The 13,890-nt window shown below is 39.9% G+C and overlaps 3 protein-coding genes across 3 annotated transcripts in view; 1 reads left to right on the plus strand and 2 right to left on the minus strand.

Moving 5' to 3' along the window:
• Positions 1-13,890, minus strand: part of LOC306853527 (fermitin family homolog 3-like) — a 568,382-nt gene that overhangs the window by 116,542 nt on the left and 437,950 nt on the right. The gene's annotated exons all lie outside the window — the stretch shown is intronic.
• On the plus strand, positions 1,779-4,389 carry LOC306853530 (uncharacterized protein). The gene is made up of 2 exons (XM_079391019.1): positions 1,779-3,295; positions 3,530-4,389. The coding sequence occupies exons 1-2, from the start codon at positions 2,948-2,950 to the stop codon at positions 4,271-4,273; spliced, it is 1,092 nt and encodes a 363-aa protein (XP_079247145.1). The 5' UTR covers positions 1,779-2,947; the 3' UTR covers positions 4,274-4,389.
• On the minus strand, positions 4,383-8,043 carry LOC306853529 (uncharacterized protein). The gene is made up of 4 exons (XM_079391018.1): positions 7,878-8,043; positions 6,088-6,282; positions 5,839-5,924; positions 4,383-5,606 (listed from the first exon to the last, which is right to left on the minus strand). The coding sequence occupies exons 1-4, from the start codon at positions 7,953-7,955 to the stop codon at positions 4,751-4,753; spliced, it is 1,215 nt and encodes a 404-aa protein (XP_079247144.1). The 5' UTR covers positions 7,956-8,043; the 3' UTR covers positions 4,383-4,750.

Genomic DNA, 13,890 nt, shown 5'->3' on the forward strand with positions numbered 1-13,890 from the left:
GTTCAAGTTGGAGAGGCAGATCAGTCCAGTCCAACAACTGTGCTCAGGTCAAAGGAAGAAAGGCAAAATATATAAATTTAACCTGACCATATGCTTTATGCATTAAATTGTAGTCTCTTTGGCTATAAGCCTACCCTTTTATTATCTGATTTTCATAGATTTTATCTTATTTGACTATTGGGCTGTTTTGTAAGGGTGGGCATAGGGGTCTTTTGTTTTTGCCATTTTTGGTCTTGCAGAATTTTACAAAGCTTCGTGAAGAATGCCACCTCTGAAGTTATGACCCGAAATCATCCAGTTCCACCTAACGCTTCGGCAGGCAGGACGATTCGTTGTGCTACAGTAGAATTTAAACTGTACTATTCTTTTAAAATATTAATTACCTAGTCACTACTCTGTGCAACTGTGCAGGGTGGCAAAAAGTTGCTTTACAAATGTATAGCAATAGTCTGTTCAGCTGTCGCACAAATGTGCTCCAGACTCCAAATTCAGAGTGGCTGGGAAAAGCTGCGCAACTGTGCAGCTTTATTTGGAATTGGCTTTACAACCAAACGTTATCTGGAAAAGATGTGTTTGGGATGGGGAGGGCTCTGCACTTTTCTCTCTCTTCTGCAGAAATTTCATCAGCCAGCTGTGTGGTGAAAGTTACATGATGTCGTCCTGTGGAGTCTATAGTAACCAGGTGTCTGAATCTTAAAACTTGATTATGGAGTTCTCATGCAACATTTTGTAAACTTCAGTAACCTCAATCACCAATGCTTCAGAAGCTACACTACTCCCTTTTTTTTTTTTTTTTTATGCTTCATGCACTTTAAATTTTTCACATCTTTTAACTCCTTAGTTGAGTCATGCAGTTAGTATTGCAGTCAGTGTGGTGGAAGTGTTTGTGTGTAGAAGCTCTTTGTTTCAGATTACCCGTCTGTCCCCCTGCCTTCTCAACTGCATCTGAATGCAAAGCTGTCTGTGAGAGCAGTTGCCCTGGTGAATGTCTTCACTTGAATGAATGGCGATTGAATCCCTGTACCATGCGCTTGAGAGCTTTGTCCAAACCTCGGAAGCCCTTCGCCGGAGTCTTTCTGTGTGTCTGCGCGTCTTTTTTTTTTTTTTTTTTTTGTTCTTCCAATTCTTCATTTTCTTAGGTCAATTTCACTTAGGGAGCAAAATTGTCTTGTCGTCTGGGAGAGCCCTAACTCTGGGAGAGCCCTAACTGCCTGATGAAACATCCAGTCGCTCTGATCAACCTCATATTCTTCATTTTGCTGCTAATTGAGCATCGCTCTGCTGCTATCTGCTGAGTTAAGTACATGTAGTTGACTTTAATCTCATGTATGGGTAGAGCAAGCATTCACCTTTTCACAAATATGCATGCACATAACACTTGCACTAAAATTTCAATCAAATCCAATGTCAGTGTTTGGAATTTGGTAGCTTTGGGGAGGGTGGGGCAACACTTTCTCTCTTTTCAGGTATGCTGTTGTGATTCTTCTAAAATTGAGACCGAACCGTAACATGGGAGTGGATGGATGTGCTTGCGTCGAAGCAATTGCGTAACTAGTATTTGCAATTGTTTGTAAATTTGGTTTAAATTGCATTGGGATGGGGAGGGAGGGGGGATGTGGGCTTGTAAACTCTTGCTCTTTTTTTTCATTGCAGCTGTAGACTTGCTAATTCTTTTACGCAGAAGAATTGGGTGTAAAGCGTCACTGGCTGGAGATAAGTTTTACGTGCACTTTTGCCTTTTAAAGATTATGAAAAGCTAAAATAGTTCAGGGATCTGTGGGGGGGCGGGAAAAACTCTGCGAGCATCTGTCTAGTTACAGGAACGGTGACTTGCAAAAGGCAGGATTTTGTTCTGGCCATGTTGGCGGGATTTCGAGACCTGGACCATTATTTGGTGGTAAATGTCATTTGTATTACATTGGTTATTACAATTTTGGGGGGGTGGGGGGGTGCTCTAACTCTTCTCTTTGTGTTTCAGCTTTTAAATGGGAACAAGTCACACCTGACTGCAAGTGCAGCCTTGTTCAAGACCTCGCTGGTCAGAGATTTGATTTTCCAAGTTGAAGCATATGAAAAATTGACCGTTACTTTAGTAGCAATGGCATTTTGAATGTTTTGAAGAGTATTTGGGGATGGGGGGGGAAACCTGCAGTCTTTGTGTAGTTTCAGGCGAAAGAAGAAGAGCCGTAGAAGACCAGAGTATTGTAGAGCAGCAGGTTTTGGGTTTTTCTTTTCCTGACGGAACAATCTTGGGATTGTTCCTTCAGGTTTTGCTTTTAACCTCATAAGAAAAAAAGCAAAAGACTCCGGTGGAGGCACTCCTGATTCTCAGGACGGGGTTCAATTCCCTGCGGCGTCTTTGCTTTCTAACCTCTGCTCAAATTATGCTCTCGGTGTACCCCAAGTCTAGTTGGTTTCTGTTACTTATCTCTCGGTCGATTGTACTTGATTACACGAGTCTAAAATTTAGTTTGTACTTGTGAAAATAAATAGTGTTTTGCTAATATCCTATAGGCTCTGTGCACAATATGGCGACCGTTGACGTTCGAACTTGAGTGTGTGGGCCAGTACTTCCGGTGAAGACTTCCGGTGACAACTAGAGTGGGAGACAACAGCGACCGAGTTCCATTACCACAAACAATCTTTTTTCAGAATGAGTGTTTTCAGCATTCAAAAGAGGCGACTTGCCTTTCAGAGGGTGACAGGCTCAACACTTCAGTGTTGTGTACCGTTTCGTCGAGTTACAACAAAGTCGTCAGCTTTCATGCGTTCCCAGTTGACGTTGCGGTACGAGCTGAGTGGATGCAGAAGATCCGGAGGGATGACTTCAACCCGACCAATAACAACCGGGTCTGTAGTCGGCACTTTAAGCAGACAGATCTTAATGTGACTGCCGGGGGATTAAGGAGGCTGAAGAAGGGAGCCGTACCAGTTTACTTTTCATGGAATGGGTACAAACTACCTGTGGCCAGACCGAGCGTCTGGGAACGACTACTGTGTACTCCCTCAAACAGGAGCGAGGGCGAGTAATTTGGCTGATGAGAACGAAGCTCTACGTCGCCATATTAGGGAGCTACAACAGCAGTTGGAAGTCGTCAAACTTCGCCAGCGTTTTGGGATAGATCGCCTGTCTGCATCAGATGAGGACGTGCGCTTTTATACCAGGTTTGCGTCCTACAGGAGTTTCAAGGCTTTTTGGAGTTTAATTGAACCTGCTGTGATCAACAAGATGGTGCGCATAACCAGCGCCAAGACAGCCTCTGCCAGCATCAGCACAGTCCATCACCCAACAACAGTAGGTAACAAATGTGGTAACATGACGTGCATAGAGTTGTAGGCCTAATGTAACTGAAATTGGATACAAACTGTTTTATTCCGTAATTGCCACTGTTGGTTTGTGGAGTTAATTACATCTAATTAAAAAGTAAAAGCTAAAAAGCTGACGTTGGTATTATTTTCTGATTTATATTTGTAATAACATTAATGTCAAGGTAACTAAACAGAGGCTTTTGTTTATATATCTCAACAGAAACTGAGACCCACTGACGAGTTTCTGATGTACCTGTCAGTGGGTTTTCCTCTCAGGGACCTTGCAGAGAGGTTCAGCATTCACCGCACTACTGCAAGTCGGATCATCTCCACATGGACTCATTTCCTGTACTGCCTATTGGGAAGCCAGCGCCTTTGGGTTCCTCCAGAGATAGTGAGAGCTCACCTGCCACCTGAGTTTGCAGCTTTTTCTGATACACAGGTGATCCTTGATTGTACAGAGATATTCTGTCAGACGCCATCCTCTCTGCTCCTTCAGAGTGAGGTTTTCTCAACCTACAAATCTCACATTACATTCAAGGCCATGATTGGCATGGCACCCCATGGTGCTGTCACCTTTGTGTCTGGACTGTATGCAGGCTCTATGAGTGATTGCAGGATCTTCAAGCAGTCCGGGATTGTAAAGCTTCTGAAGCCGGGTATGGCGATCATGGTGGACAAAGGGTTTGTTGTGGACAACCTTGCTCCTTGTAAGGTGTACCGGCCTGCCTTTCTCAGCAACAAACGTCAAATGAGTCGAGAGGATGTCAGACAGACACAGTCAATTGCACGTCTGAGAGTGCATGTGGAGAGGTGCATTAGGAGAGTGAAAGAGAACAAACTGTTCGACAAGGACATACCACTGTCTAAATGTGGGAACATTGATGAATTGTTCAGCGTGGCCTGCTTCCTGGTCAATTATCAGAATGGGCCATTAGTGAAGGCATGGGCAACTCAGCAATGAATTAAAGATCCATCTTGCTTCTTAAAAACATTATTTGTGTCATTGTCTTCATTACATTAGCTTTGTGTTTTTACTGCCTTGAAATGAAAATAAAAACGCACCAGAAATTACATTAGAACATGTAGAATTTAATAAGAAAATATTAAACAACACTTATTCAACAATCCAATATCAACAATCCACATAGCTTTTTACACTCGGGCTCTCATTTCAATCAGTACAAAAGGTATGGTCTCAGGTCAACTGTAGACCTGCATTAGTGACATTCGCTCTAGTTTTATAGAGATTTGTTAAACTGAACAATCTTAACACCGATTGAACCATTATCACTGTATAGATTTGTATACAAAATAAAACCTTATATTTAGTTCAGGCTTTGTATAGATTTGTAAAAGATGAACAAATGAAACCAGAACAAGAACATTTATCAACTGATTGAAACAGAACTGATTGAACGAACCATTGGTTTTTAAAAGATCAGATCAAGTAATGATAGAAAAAGAAATAATCACCCTTCTCCCTTATAACCTTAGCGACCTCCGCGTCCTTGTAAATTCTTTGCACAAGAAGGTCCTCCTCTGCAAAAACCACAAAATCGCACCACTGCATTCCAGTGATAAGCAGCTGGCCTTGCACCTGCCCGCAGTCCACATAGCTCTTCACGTTGGGGCACTTCACCTCCACCAGCCCGAATGGGGGTGCCTCCATCGGATCAAAAACGACACCATCTGGAGAGGTTCCGAGCCAGGGAGCATCTGGATGGATGACAAATCCTGATGGCCAGTAGTTGACATTTTTAATGTGGGCATATTCCTGAATAGCTACTGGCTCCAGAGGCTTCATCAAGGCTGTCTGAACCCCACCTTTGCGGATGCGTTCTGCAAGGTTCTCTGCAGAGCTGTGACCTCGGACATGGCACACCTCACGGAACCTGGAGGAGGTGAGCCTCATCTTCCTCAGGCTGTGCCACTCTGCGCTGCCACTCTGTTCCCTCGTGGACATCTCAATGGATCTTGCCATGTCGAAAGTGATGTTAAGCGACATTACATTTAGGTGTTGTTGGTGAGTGCACACAAAGGAACATGTGGTTAGGTCCAGCCTGTGATCTGGGTGGTGTATGATTACCCTACTCACTGGCACTGGGTGCTGGTATGAAATAGGGCTGCCTTCTTGAACGGTCCCAAAGCCTGAACCGACGAGGGGGACATCACTACTTATGGAGAGTGTGGTAATTAGCGGAGCAAGGTCTGCCGTGAAGTCCTGGTATGCCTCGTCGACCTTCAGGACATCTGGGTCTGGCAAGTCCCCCCGCACTGCTTTGTAGCACTTGCTCCTTTGAAAACAGTTAAGTCATAATTAAAAAAAAAAAAGAAACAATAACTCTCAAAACAAAAAGAATCTGACAGTGACTGCAGAATACATTATTACTTGACAGTAGTACATTAATATTGACGATTATCGTCTGGAAACAGACTGTTATAATCGACATTGCGATACTGGTGAGACAACGTCTATATTCGATAATATCGTCACATCGCCCAGCCCTACTTGACAGTGTATATTACCTTACACCATCAGCAGCTGTGTACTGTCTTGACTTGGGTTTTGTTGAGATAAATACCATTTTACCCACTCTGCCTGGTTTCACACCCTATCAAGTAAACAAATAAATAAACAAACAAACAAATTATGTAATGATGCGCTTGTTTTGTCTTCATTGTGCTTTTTAAACAAGGTGGGTAGAGTTTATACCCAATTTCAAAAATAAATGAAACATCAACAATTTATGATTAGCCTAAGTTCTTAATACTTACCAGTCTTCGTGGTTTATGCCATCGCTGCTCAGTTTCTGTGCAGCTGAGGACAGGCGGTACTGCTTTCAGTTGCAACGTAGAGTATTTCGTAGTCTGATACAGCAGTGCAACACTATGGTTGCAGAGAGCAGTTCCAGCCACACAGGAGCACTCAGCCAAAGCAATTTGAATTGGTGAGCTGTCCTCAAAAGTAATCTATGAATAAAACATAATTTTAGTATTACAATTAGACTATGTCGTTAGATAACAACTATAAAAATAAAATAAAAAAACCCAGAACAAATAAGCTAGCCTCACTAATCTTTTAAAATATTTTCTTGGTATTATAATACAGTTTGAACAACAGTGTTAGTAAAGCGTTGAACAGGTTAGTATAGCCTAAATTGAGGGTACCAAATCAGCTCTTACCTCACACTGAATAATGTACCCATAATGAACAGGCCTACTTAAACTTATGCTCCAAAGAACGGGAGCAGTAACAATCAGTTTCTGGGGTGTCCTTGAAAGTATAGTTCAGGTTTAAATCAAATAAAGAGACTTAAGTTTTATTATTGTTATCCTACATCCACATCACCAACTATAGCCACAAAAATACCCCAGAATCTGACTTAAACTGGTTTAACACATTTTTTCCCCCCTACTCTGAGGTCGTGAGGCTTCTCATGCTTCCTCATGGACCTATAACAAACAGCCCTGACGGTCACCCTCCCTGCAGGGTCTTTGTTTGACACTGTGGGAATTCAACATCATTCATGTAATGTTAGACAAAACACACTGGACTTCTTTTCAACATTGTTACGATTTTTTTTGGTAATTGTTATACACATTGTCAAATAAATAACCTGAAAATACTGTCGTTTATTAAGGTTACATATTGCTAACCTGTCTTCCTAAAAAAGAAATGGGGTAAACACACTTACATTCTCATTTTAAGAGGTGTTCTGAGTAAATGAGATTTGATTTGTTTACATTAGTTAATGTATTAGGCTAACTAACATGAACCATGAGCAATACATTTGTTACTGTGTTTATTAATCTTTGTTAATCTTAGTTCGGGGGGGAAGTCGTTAATCTTAGTTTGGGGGACGTCGTGGCCTAATGGTTAGAGAGTCGGACTCGTAATCGAAAGGTTGCGGGTTCGAGTCCCCGGCCGGCAGGAATTGTAGGTGGGGAGAGTGAATGTCCAGCGCTCTCTCCACCCTCAATACCACGACTGAGGTGCCCTTGAGCAAGGCACCGAACCCCCAACTGCTCCCCGGGCGCTGCAGCATGGCTGCCCACTGCTCCGGGTGTGTGTGTGTGTGTGTGTGTGTGTGCGCGCATTTGTTCACTACTCACTGCTGTGTGTGTGCACTTGGATGGGTTAAACGCAGAGCACCAATTTCGAGTATGGGTCACCATACTTGACAATACATCACGACTAGTTCATAAAAATACAGGTGTTCATTGTTCATGTTACTTCACAGTGCATTAGGTGCAACACAGAATCGTGTAAATTCTCAATTGATGTTGGTTAAATATGCGCGAGCAAGACCGTTTGAAGACGATGAGAGAGAGAGTGCACGCGGCCGGGGCTCTCTCTGCTCGTTCTTTCAGTAACATGCGCGCTTTTTCAGGGTGCTTATTTTTGGTCGTAACTTATGCACCTCAACTAAAAAACTTTAAAAAAACAATTGATAATTCTACAAAATCTAAAATCTCTACAGGTCAATTGACCTAAATGTTAGCTTCTGCTAGCTAATTAGTGAAACCACAATGTGAATGTGTTTTGCTGTCAACTTTAAACTTACCTTCATAGTTGTCAATAAAACTTGAAAGGTACATCTTGTACCCCTTTTCCCGTTTACTCCGGGGGGCAGAGCATTCATTTCGGACGAGTCTGTGTACGTCTGATATGGTTAGGTTGGGCAGGTCTTGGAGACATCTGGTGTAAAACATCGCCATCTTGCCGGAAGTATTGACCCACACACTCGAGGGAGCGGAAGTAAAACGGAAGTACAGTCTTGCACCGAGCGAATTCTTGTCAACTTTAATTTTGTGGATGTTCATAAATGTCCCACTTCCCCCATAAGTCTCCCATGTCCCAATTCATTGCTTCCTAAAGTTTAAATTGGATTAAAGAGAAGTTATCAAATGCTGCTTAACAATGATATTTCTGGAATCCTGCAATAATTCAATTGTGAGTTCACCGCTACTAGAATTCCATGTACCTCATTACAATCATGGGATGTAACTGGAAAGGGCTTTTCTCTGCCAGCAGGGTCAGTGTATTGCAGGCTCATTGGGTAACCGCACAAATAATTTTATGACTTGATGAATTTTCAAATGTTCCACTGCATTGGCATCACATTACGTTACTAGTCTCAAAACTGATCCTTCATCTGTGTAAGGCTTCATTTAAGATTAACAAATGCTTTGGGTGAAATTTTTTTTTTTTTTACATAAAACAATGTGGTGCGTTCTTGGCTCAAATAACCTTGGTATACTAAGATATAAGGCTTGACAACTACCCCATATCTCCCCCATGTAGGGTGACCAGATGAGATTGGTTGAAATTTGAGGGGGGGGGGGGGGGGGGGGGGGGGATGAATTTCAAACGAAAGTGACTGAACCAATCATGTTTTTATTAATATAAGTAGCCTACATATACATATAATTTTATATAATATAGAAGTAACGTTAGGCTATTTTTATACTTCAAACTGAAGTTAATGAACCAAAAAAAAAAACAAGATGCTGCAGCCAATGAGCAGCCGGCGGGGGCTGGTTGCCAGGCTGCAGGATGACTCAACCTCGCTCCACGGACAGTTTTTTATGTTTTATCAGACAATAACTATTTAATTTTGCTTCAGTATAATTTTCGGGACACTTAGAGCGGGATTCGGGATTCGGGACAGCAGCTTAGATTTCGGGACTGTCCCGAATTTTTCGGGACGTCTGGTCACCCTACCCCCATGTGGAGAGCAAACTTCACTGAAATTCCTGTAATATTCCTTGTCTTATAAGAATTGTTGGTACGGTTTTGCTTTTTTGTTGTGTTGCTGGATTTTAAAGCAGGTTTGATTTTTTTTCCCTTCCGTATCACTCTGTATTTACAGCAATTTCACTGTCCACTCTGTTCAAATGTGGATGAATGGCTACACATATATAGATGTGTACACACACTGTCAGAGCTGTGTGAGATCACTACCATACTGCTTTTGTGGCGGTGGGTAGGGGTGTTAAATATTTTTTAGTTTTGTTTAGTTTTTTCCCCATAGGTTTTTAACATTCCAAAAGCTCTTTATTCCAAAGATACTACAAGTTAGTCAGTGTTGCTGACAGGGAGGCAGTGTCTGCTCAAAAAATTGGATGAGAAAATAATCGATATTACAAACATAAATCACAAATATTACTAAATATGGCGTTAGTTTTGAGTGAGCATTCAGTTTGATGAAATGAAAGATATATCTGCGCGTCTGTGGCAGTGTTTACATTGCTTTTATGACGATGATGACCCGAAAATAAGTTGACTATTAAAAAGAACAGCTGAACATCAGTTCACAAATAAAAAAATATTGGTAACATTTTACAATAAGGTGTCATTTTATATAACATGAACAAACAATGAACATTTATTACAGTATTTAGCCTATTAATATTTGTATACTTAGTTAATACAAGTACAGTTCATTGTTAGTTCATGTTAGTTCACAGTGCATAAACTAATGTTAACAAACACAACTTTTGCTTTTAATAATGCATTAGTAAATGTTGAAATTCATATTAACTAAGATTAATAAATGCTGTAGAAGTAGGCTATTGTTTATTCTTAGTTCATTTTCAACTAAAGTAGTTAACTAATGTTACAGCCTTTAGTTATTATTTTGGAATAAATATAAAAATGCATAAAAACACTGTGTATAATTAGTATTAAAATGATTAAAATACAAAATAATATTAATACAATACAAAATATTCAAATCTTTCATTTATGTCTAAAATTTGTGTTGTCTGCTCAATTGTGTTCCTACTTGCAAAAAAATGATCTCTGAAGAATTTCAGTCAGGTTTCAGGCCTCACCATAGCACAGAAACTGCACTTGTTAAAATTACAAATGGCTTCTTGCTTCAGACCAAGGCTGCATCTCATTGCTAGTATTACTTGATCTTAGTGCTGCGTTTGACACTATAGACCATGACATACTCATAGATCGATTACAAAACTATAATGATATTCAAGGGTAGGCTTTAAGATGGTTTAGATCATACCTGTCCGATCGCTACCACTTTGTTCATTTAAATGCGGAGTCATCTCAATTATCACCAGTAAAGTATGGAGTACAACAAGGATCTGTCCTAGGTCCTCTGCTATTTTCAATATACATGTTGCCCCTTTGTAATATTATTAGAAAATACGGGAATAGTTTTCATTGTTATGCTGATGATACTCAACTATATATCTCAACAAGACCAGATGAAACTTCTCAACTATCTAAGCTAATAGATTGTGTAAAAAATTTAAAAGATTGGATGACCAATAATTTCCTCCTATTAAATTCAGATAAGACAAAGATATTACTTATTGGACCAAAAAACAGTACACAGAATCTCTTGGATTACAATTAGATGGACGCACTGTTACGTCCTCTAAAGTAAAAAATCTGGGTGTTATATTAGACAGCAACTTGTCCTTTGAAAATCATATTTCCCATGTTACAAAAACAGCATTCTTCCATCTTAGAAACATTGCCAAGCTTCGAAACATGCTACCTGTTCCTGATGCAGAAAAGCTAGTTCATGCATTCATGACCTCTAGACTGGACTATAGTAATGCACTACTAAGTGGTTGTCCTGCATCTTCAATAAACAAGCTACAGATAGTCCAAAATGCCGCGGCTAGAGTTCTTACCAGGTCAAGAAAATATGATCATATTACCCCAATTTTACAGTCTCTGCACTGGCTACCTATTAAGTTCTGTATCATTTACAAAATACAAACCCGATTCCAAAAAAGTTGGGACACTGTACAAATTGTGAATAAAAACAGAATGCAATGATATGGAAGTTTCAAATTTCAATATTTTATTCAGAATACAACATAGATGACATATCAAATGTTTAAACTGAGAAAATGTATTATTTTAAGGGAAAAATAAGTTTATTTTAAATATCATGGCATCAACACATCTCAAAAAAGTTGGGACAAGGCCATGTTTTATAACAGTCTGCAAATGTCTGGGGACTGAGGAGACAAGTTGCTCAAGTTTAGGAATAGGAATGTTGTCCCATTCTTGTCTAATACAGGCTTCTAGTTGCTCAACTGTCTTAGGTCTTCTTTGTCGCATCTTCCTCTTTATGATGCGCCAAATGTTTTCTATGGGTGAAAGATCTGGACTGCAGGCTGGCCATTTCAGTACCCGCATCCTCCTTCTACGCAGCCATGATGTTGTAATTGATGCAGTATGTGGTCTGGCATTGTCATGTTGGAAAATACAAGGTCTTCCCTGAAAGAGACAACGTCTGGATGGGAGCATATGTTGTTCTAGAACTTGGATATATCTTTCAGCATTGATGGTGCCTTTCCAGATGTGTAAGCTGCCCATGCCACACGCACTCATGCAACCCCATACCATCAGAGATGCAGGCTTCTGAACTGAGCGCTGATAACAACTTGGGTTGTCCTTGTCCTCTTTAGTCGGGATGACATGGCGTCCCAATTTTCCAAAAAGAACTTCAAATTTTGATTAGTCTGACCACAGAACAGTTTTCCACTTTGTCACAGTCCATTTTAAATAAGCCTTGGCCCAGAGAAGACGCCTTCTGGATCATGTTTAGATATGGATTCTTTTTTGACCTATAGAGTTTTAGCCGGCAACGGCGAATGGCACGGTGGATTGTGTTCACCGACAATGTTTTCTGGAAGTATTTCTGAGCCCATGTTGTGATTTCCATTACAGTAGCATTCCTGTATGTGATGCAGTGCCGTCTAAGGGCCCGAAGATCACGGGCATCCAGTATGGTTTTCCGGCCTTGACCCTTACGCATAGAGATTGTTCCAGATTCTCTGAATCTTTGGATGATATTATGCACTGTAGATGATGATAACTTCAAACTCTTTGCAATTTTTCTCTGAGAAACTCCTTTCTGATATTGCTCCACTATTTTTCGCCGCAGCATTGGGGGAATTGGTGATCCTCTTGCCATCTTGACTTCTGAGAGACACTGCCACTCTGAGAGGCTCTTTTTATACCCAATCATGTTGCCAATTGACCTAATAAGTTGCAAATTGGTCCTCCAGCTGTTCCTTATATGTGCATTTAACTTTTCCGGCCTCTTATTACTACCTGTCCCAACTTTTTTGGAATGTGTAGCTCTCATGAAATCCAAAATGAGCCAATATTTGGCATGACATTTCAAAATGTCTCACTTTCAACATGTGATATGTTATCTATATTCTATTTTGAGTAAAATATATGTTTATGAGATTTGTAAATTATTGCATTCCTTTTTTATTCGTAATTTGTACAGTGTCCCAACTTTTTTGGAATCGGGTTTGTATTATTACTTGCCTATAAGGCCTTAAATGGTTTAGCTCCTGCGTACCTAACTTGTCTTCTACCACGCTATAATCCAACCCGCTCTCTAAGGTCGCAAAACTCTGGACTTTTGGTGGTACCTAGGATAGCAAAGTCCACTAAAGGAGGTAGAGCTTTTTCACATTTGGCTCCCAAACTCTGGAATAGCCTTCCTGATAATGTTCAGGGTTCAGACACACTCTATCTGTTTAAATCTAGATTAAAGACACATCTCTTTAGCCAAGCATTCACATAATGCATCTTATAATCTTGTACTGCAGTTATATCTGATCAAATGTATATTATTATTATTCTTAAATAATTTTTGCTAAGATGGAACAGCAGCTACGCTAATTATGTCTCTATTTGTTTCTCTGTTTCTGTGACGGGATTAACATCCCGTGGTAACTAGGAATTACAGAAGATTCAGGAATTACAGAGGATGCCAATGCTCAGACAACATACAGAATTACCAAATAAGTTAAATATATGAAGGTTCTGCAATATATAAATATATTTTGGAAACCTAGTTTCCTGTAGAGCTGCTTTGCAACGATTTGTATCTTAAAAGGGGCTATACAAATAAACTTGAATTTGAAAATATAATTATATTTGTTATATTATTTTTATTTACCCTGGAAAATGTGATAACATTAAGTGTAACAGGGACACACACACACACACACATATATATATATATATAAAACTGCCTCCTCATTTTAAAACACCACAGCACGCCACAGCTTCAGAGGTATTGCAAGTATTGCATACAACAATATGTGCATTGACATAAAAAAAAATACTTTTGGTACTTAAGTACTTTTAAAAGCAAGTACTTCTGTACTTTTACTTAAGTAAATATCTGTCTTTACAACTTTCACTTGTAATGGAGTAATATTTGACCAGCAGTATCTGTACTTTCACTCAAGTAATGAAGTTGTGTACTTTGTCCGCTTCTGGTTTGGTGAACACAGGAGTAAAAAAGTACCCCATGTGTACAATGAAATATACTTCTGTATCTTTAATGTTGTAGGTCTTTATTTCTGCCAGAGGAACATCTTGTTCAGATACATGGCATCATGGTTTCAATTAAATACCAACAAAGAAAAAAATAAAAACAGGCTGTTAATGCTAGAAATCTTATAATTGGCCAAGGTTGGATCAATGATCCAAAAACAAACATAAATATTAATAATTATATTAATCATAATTAATAACAGTCTCCTGACCTGAACCCATATAGAAAA

Source organism: Barbus barbus, assembly GCF_936440315.1.
Source record: "Barbus barbus genome assembly, chromosome: 33".
NCBI lineage: Eukaryota > Metazoa > Chordata > Actinopteri > Cypriniformes > Cyprinidae > Barbus > Barbus barbus.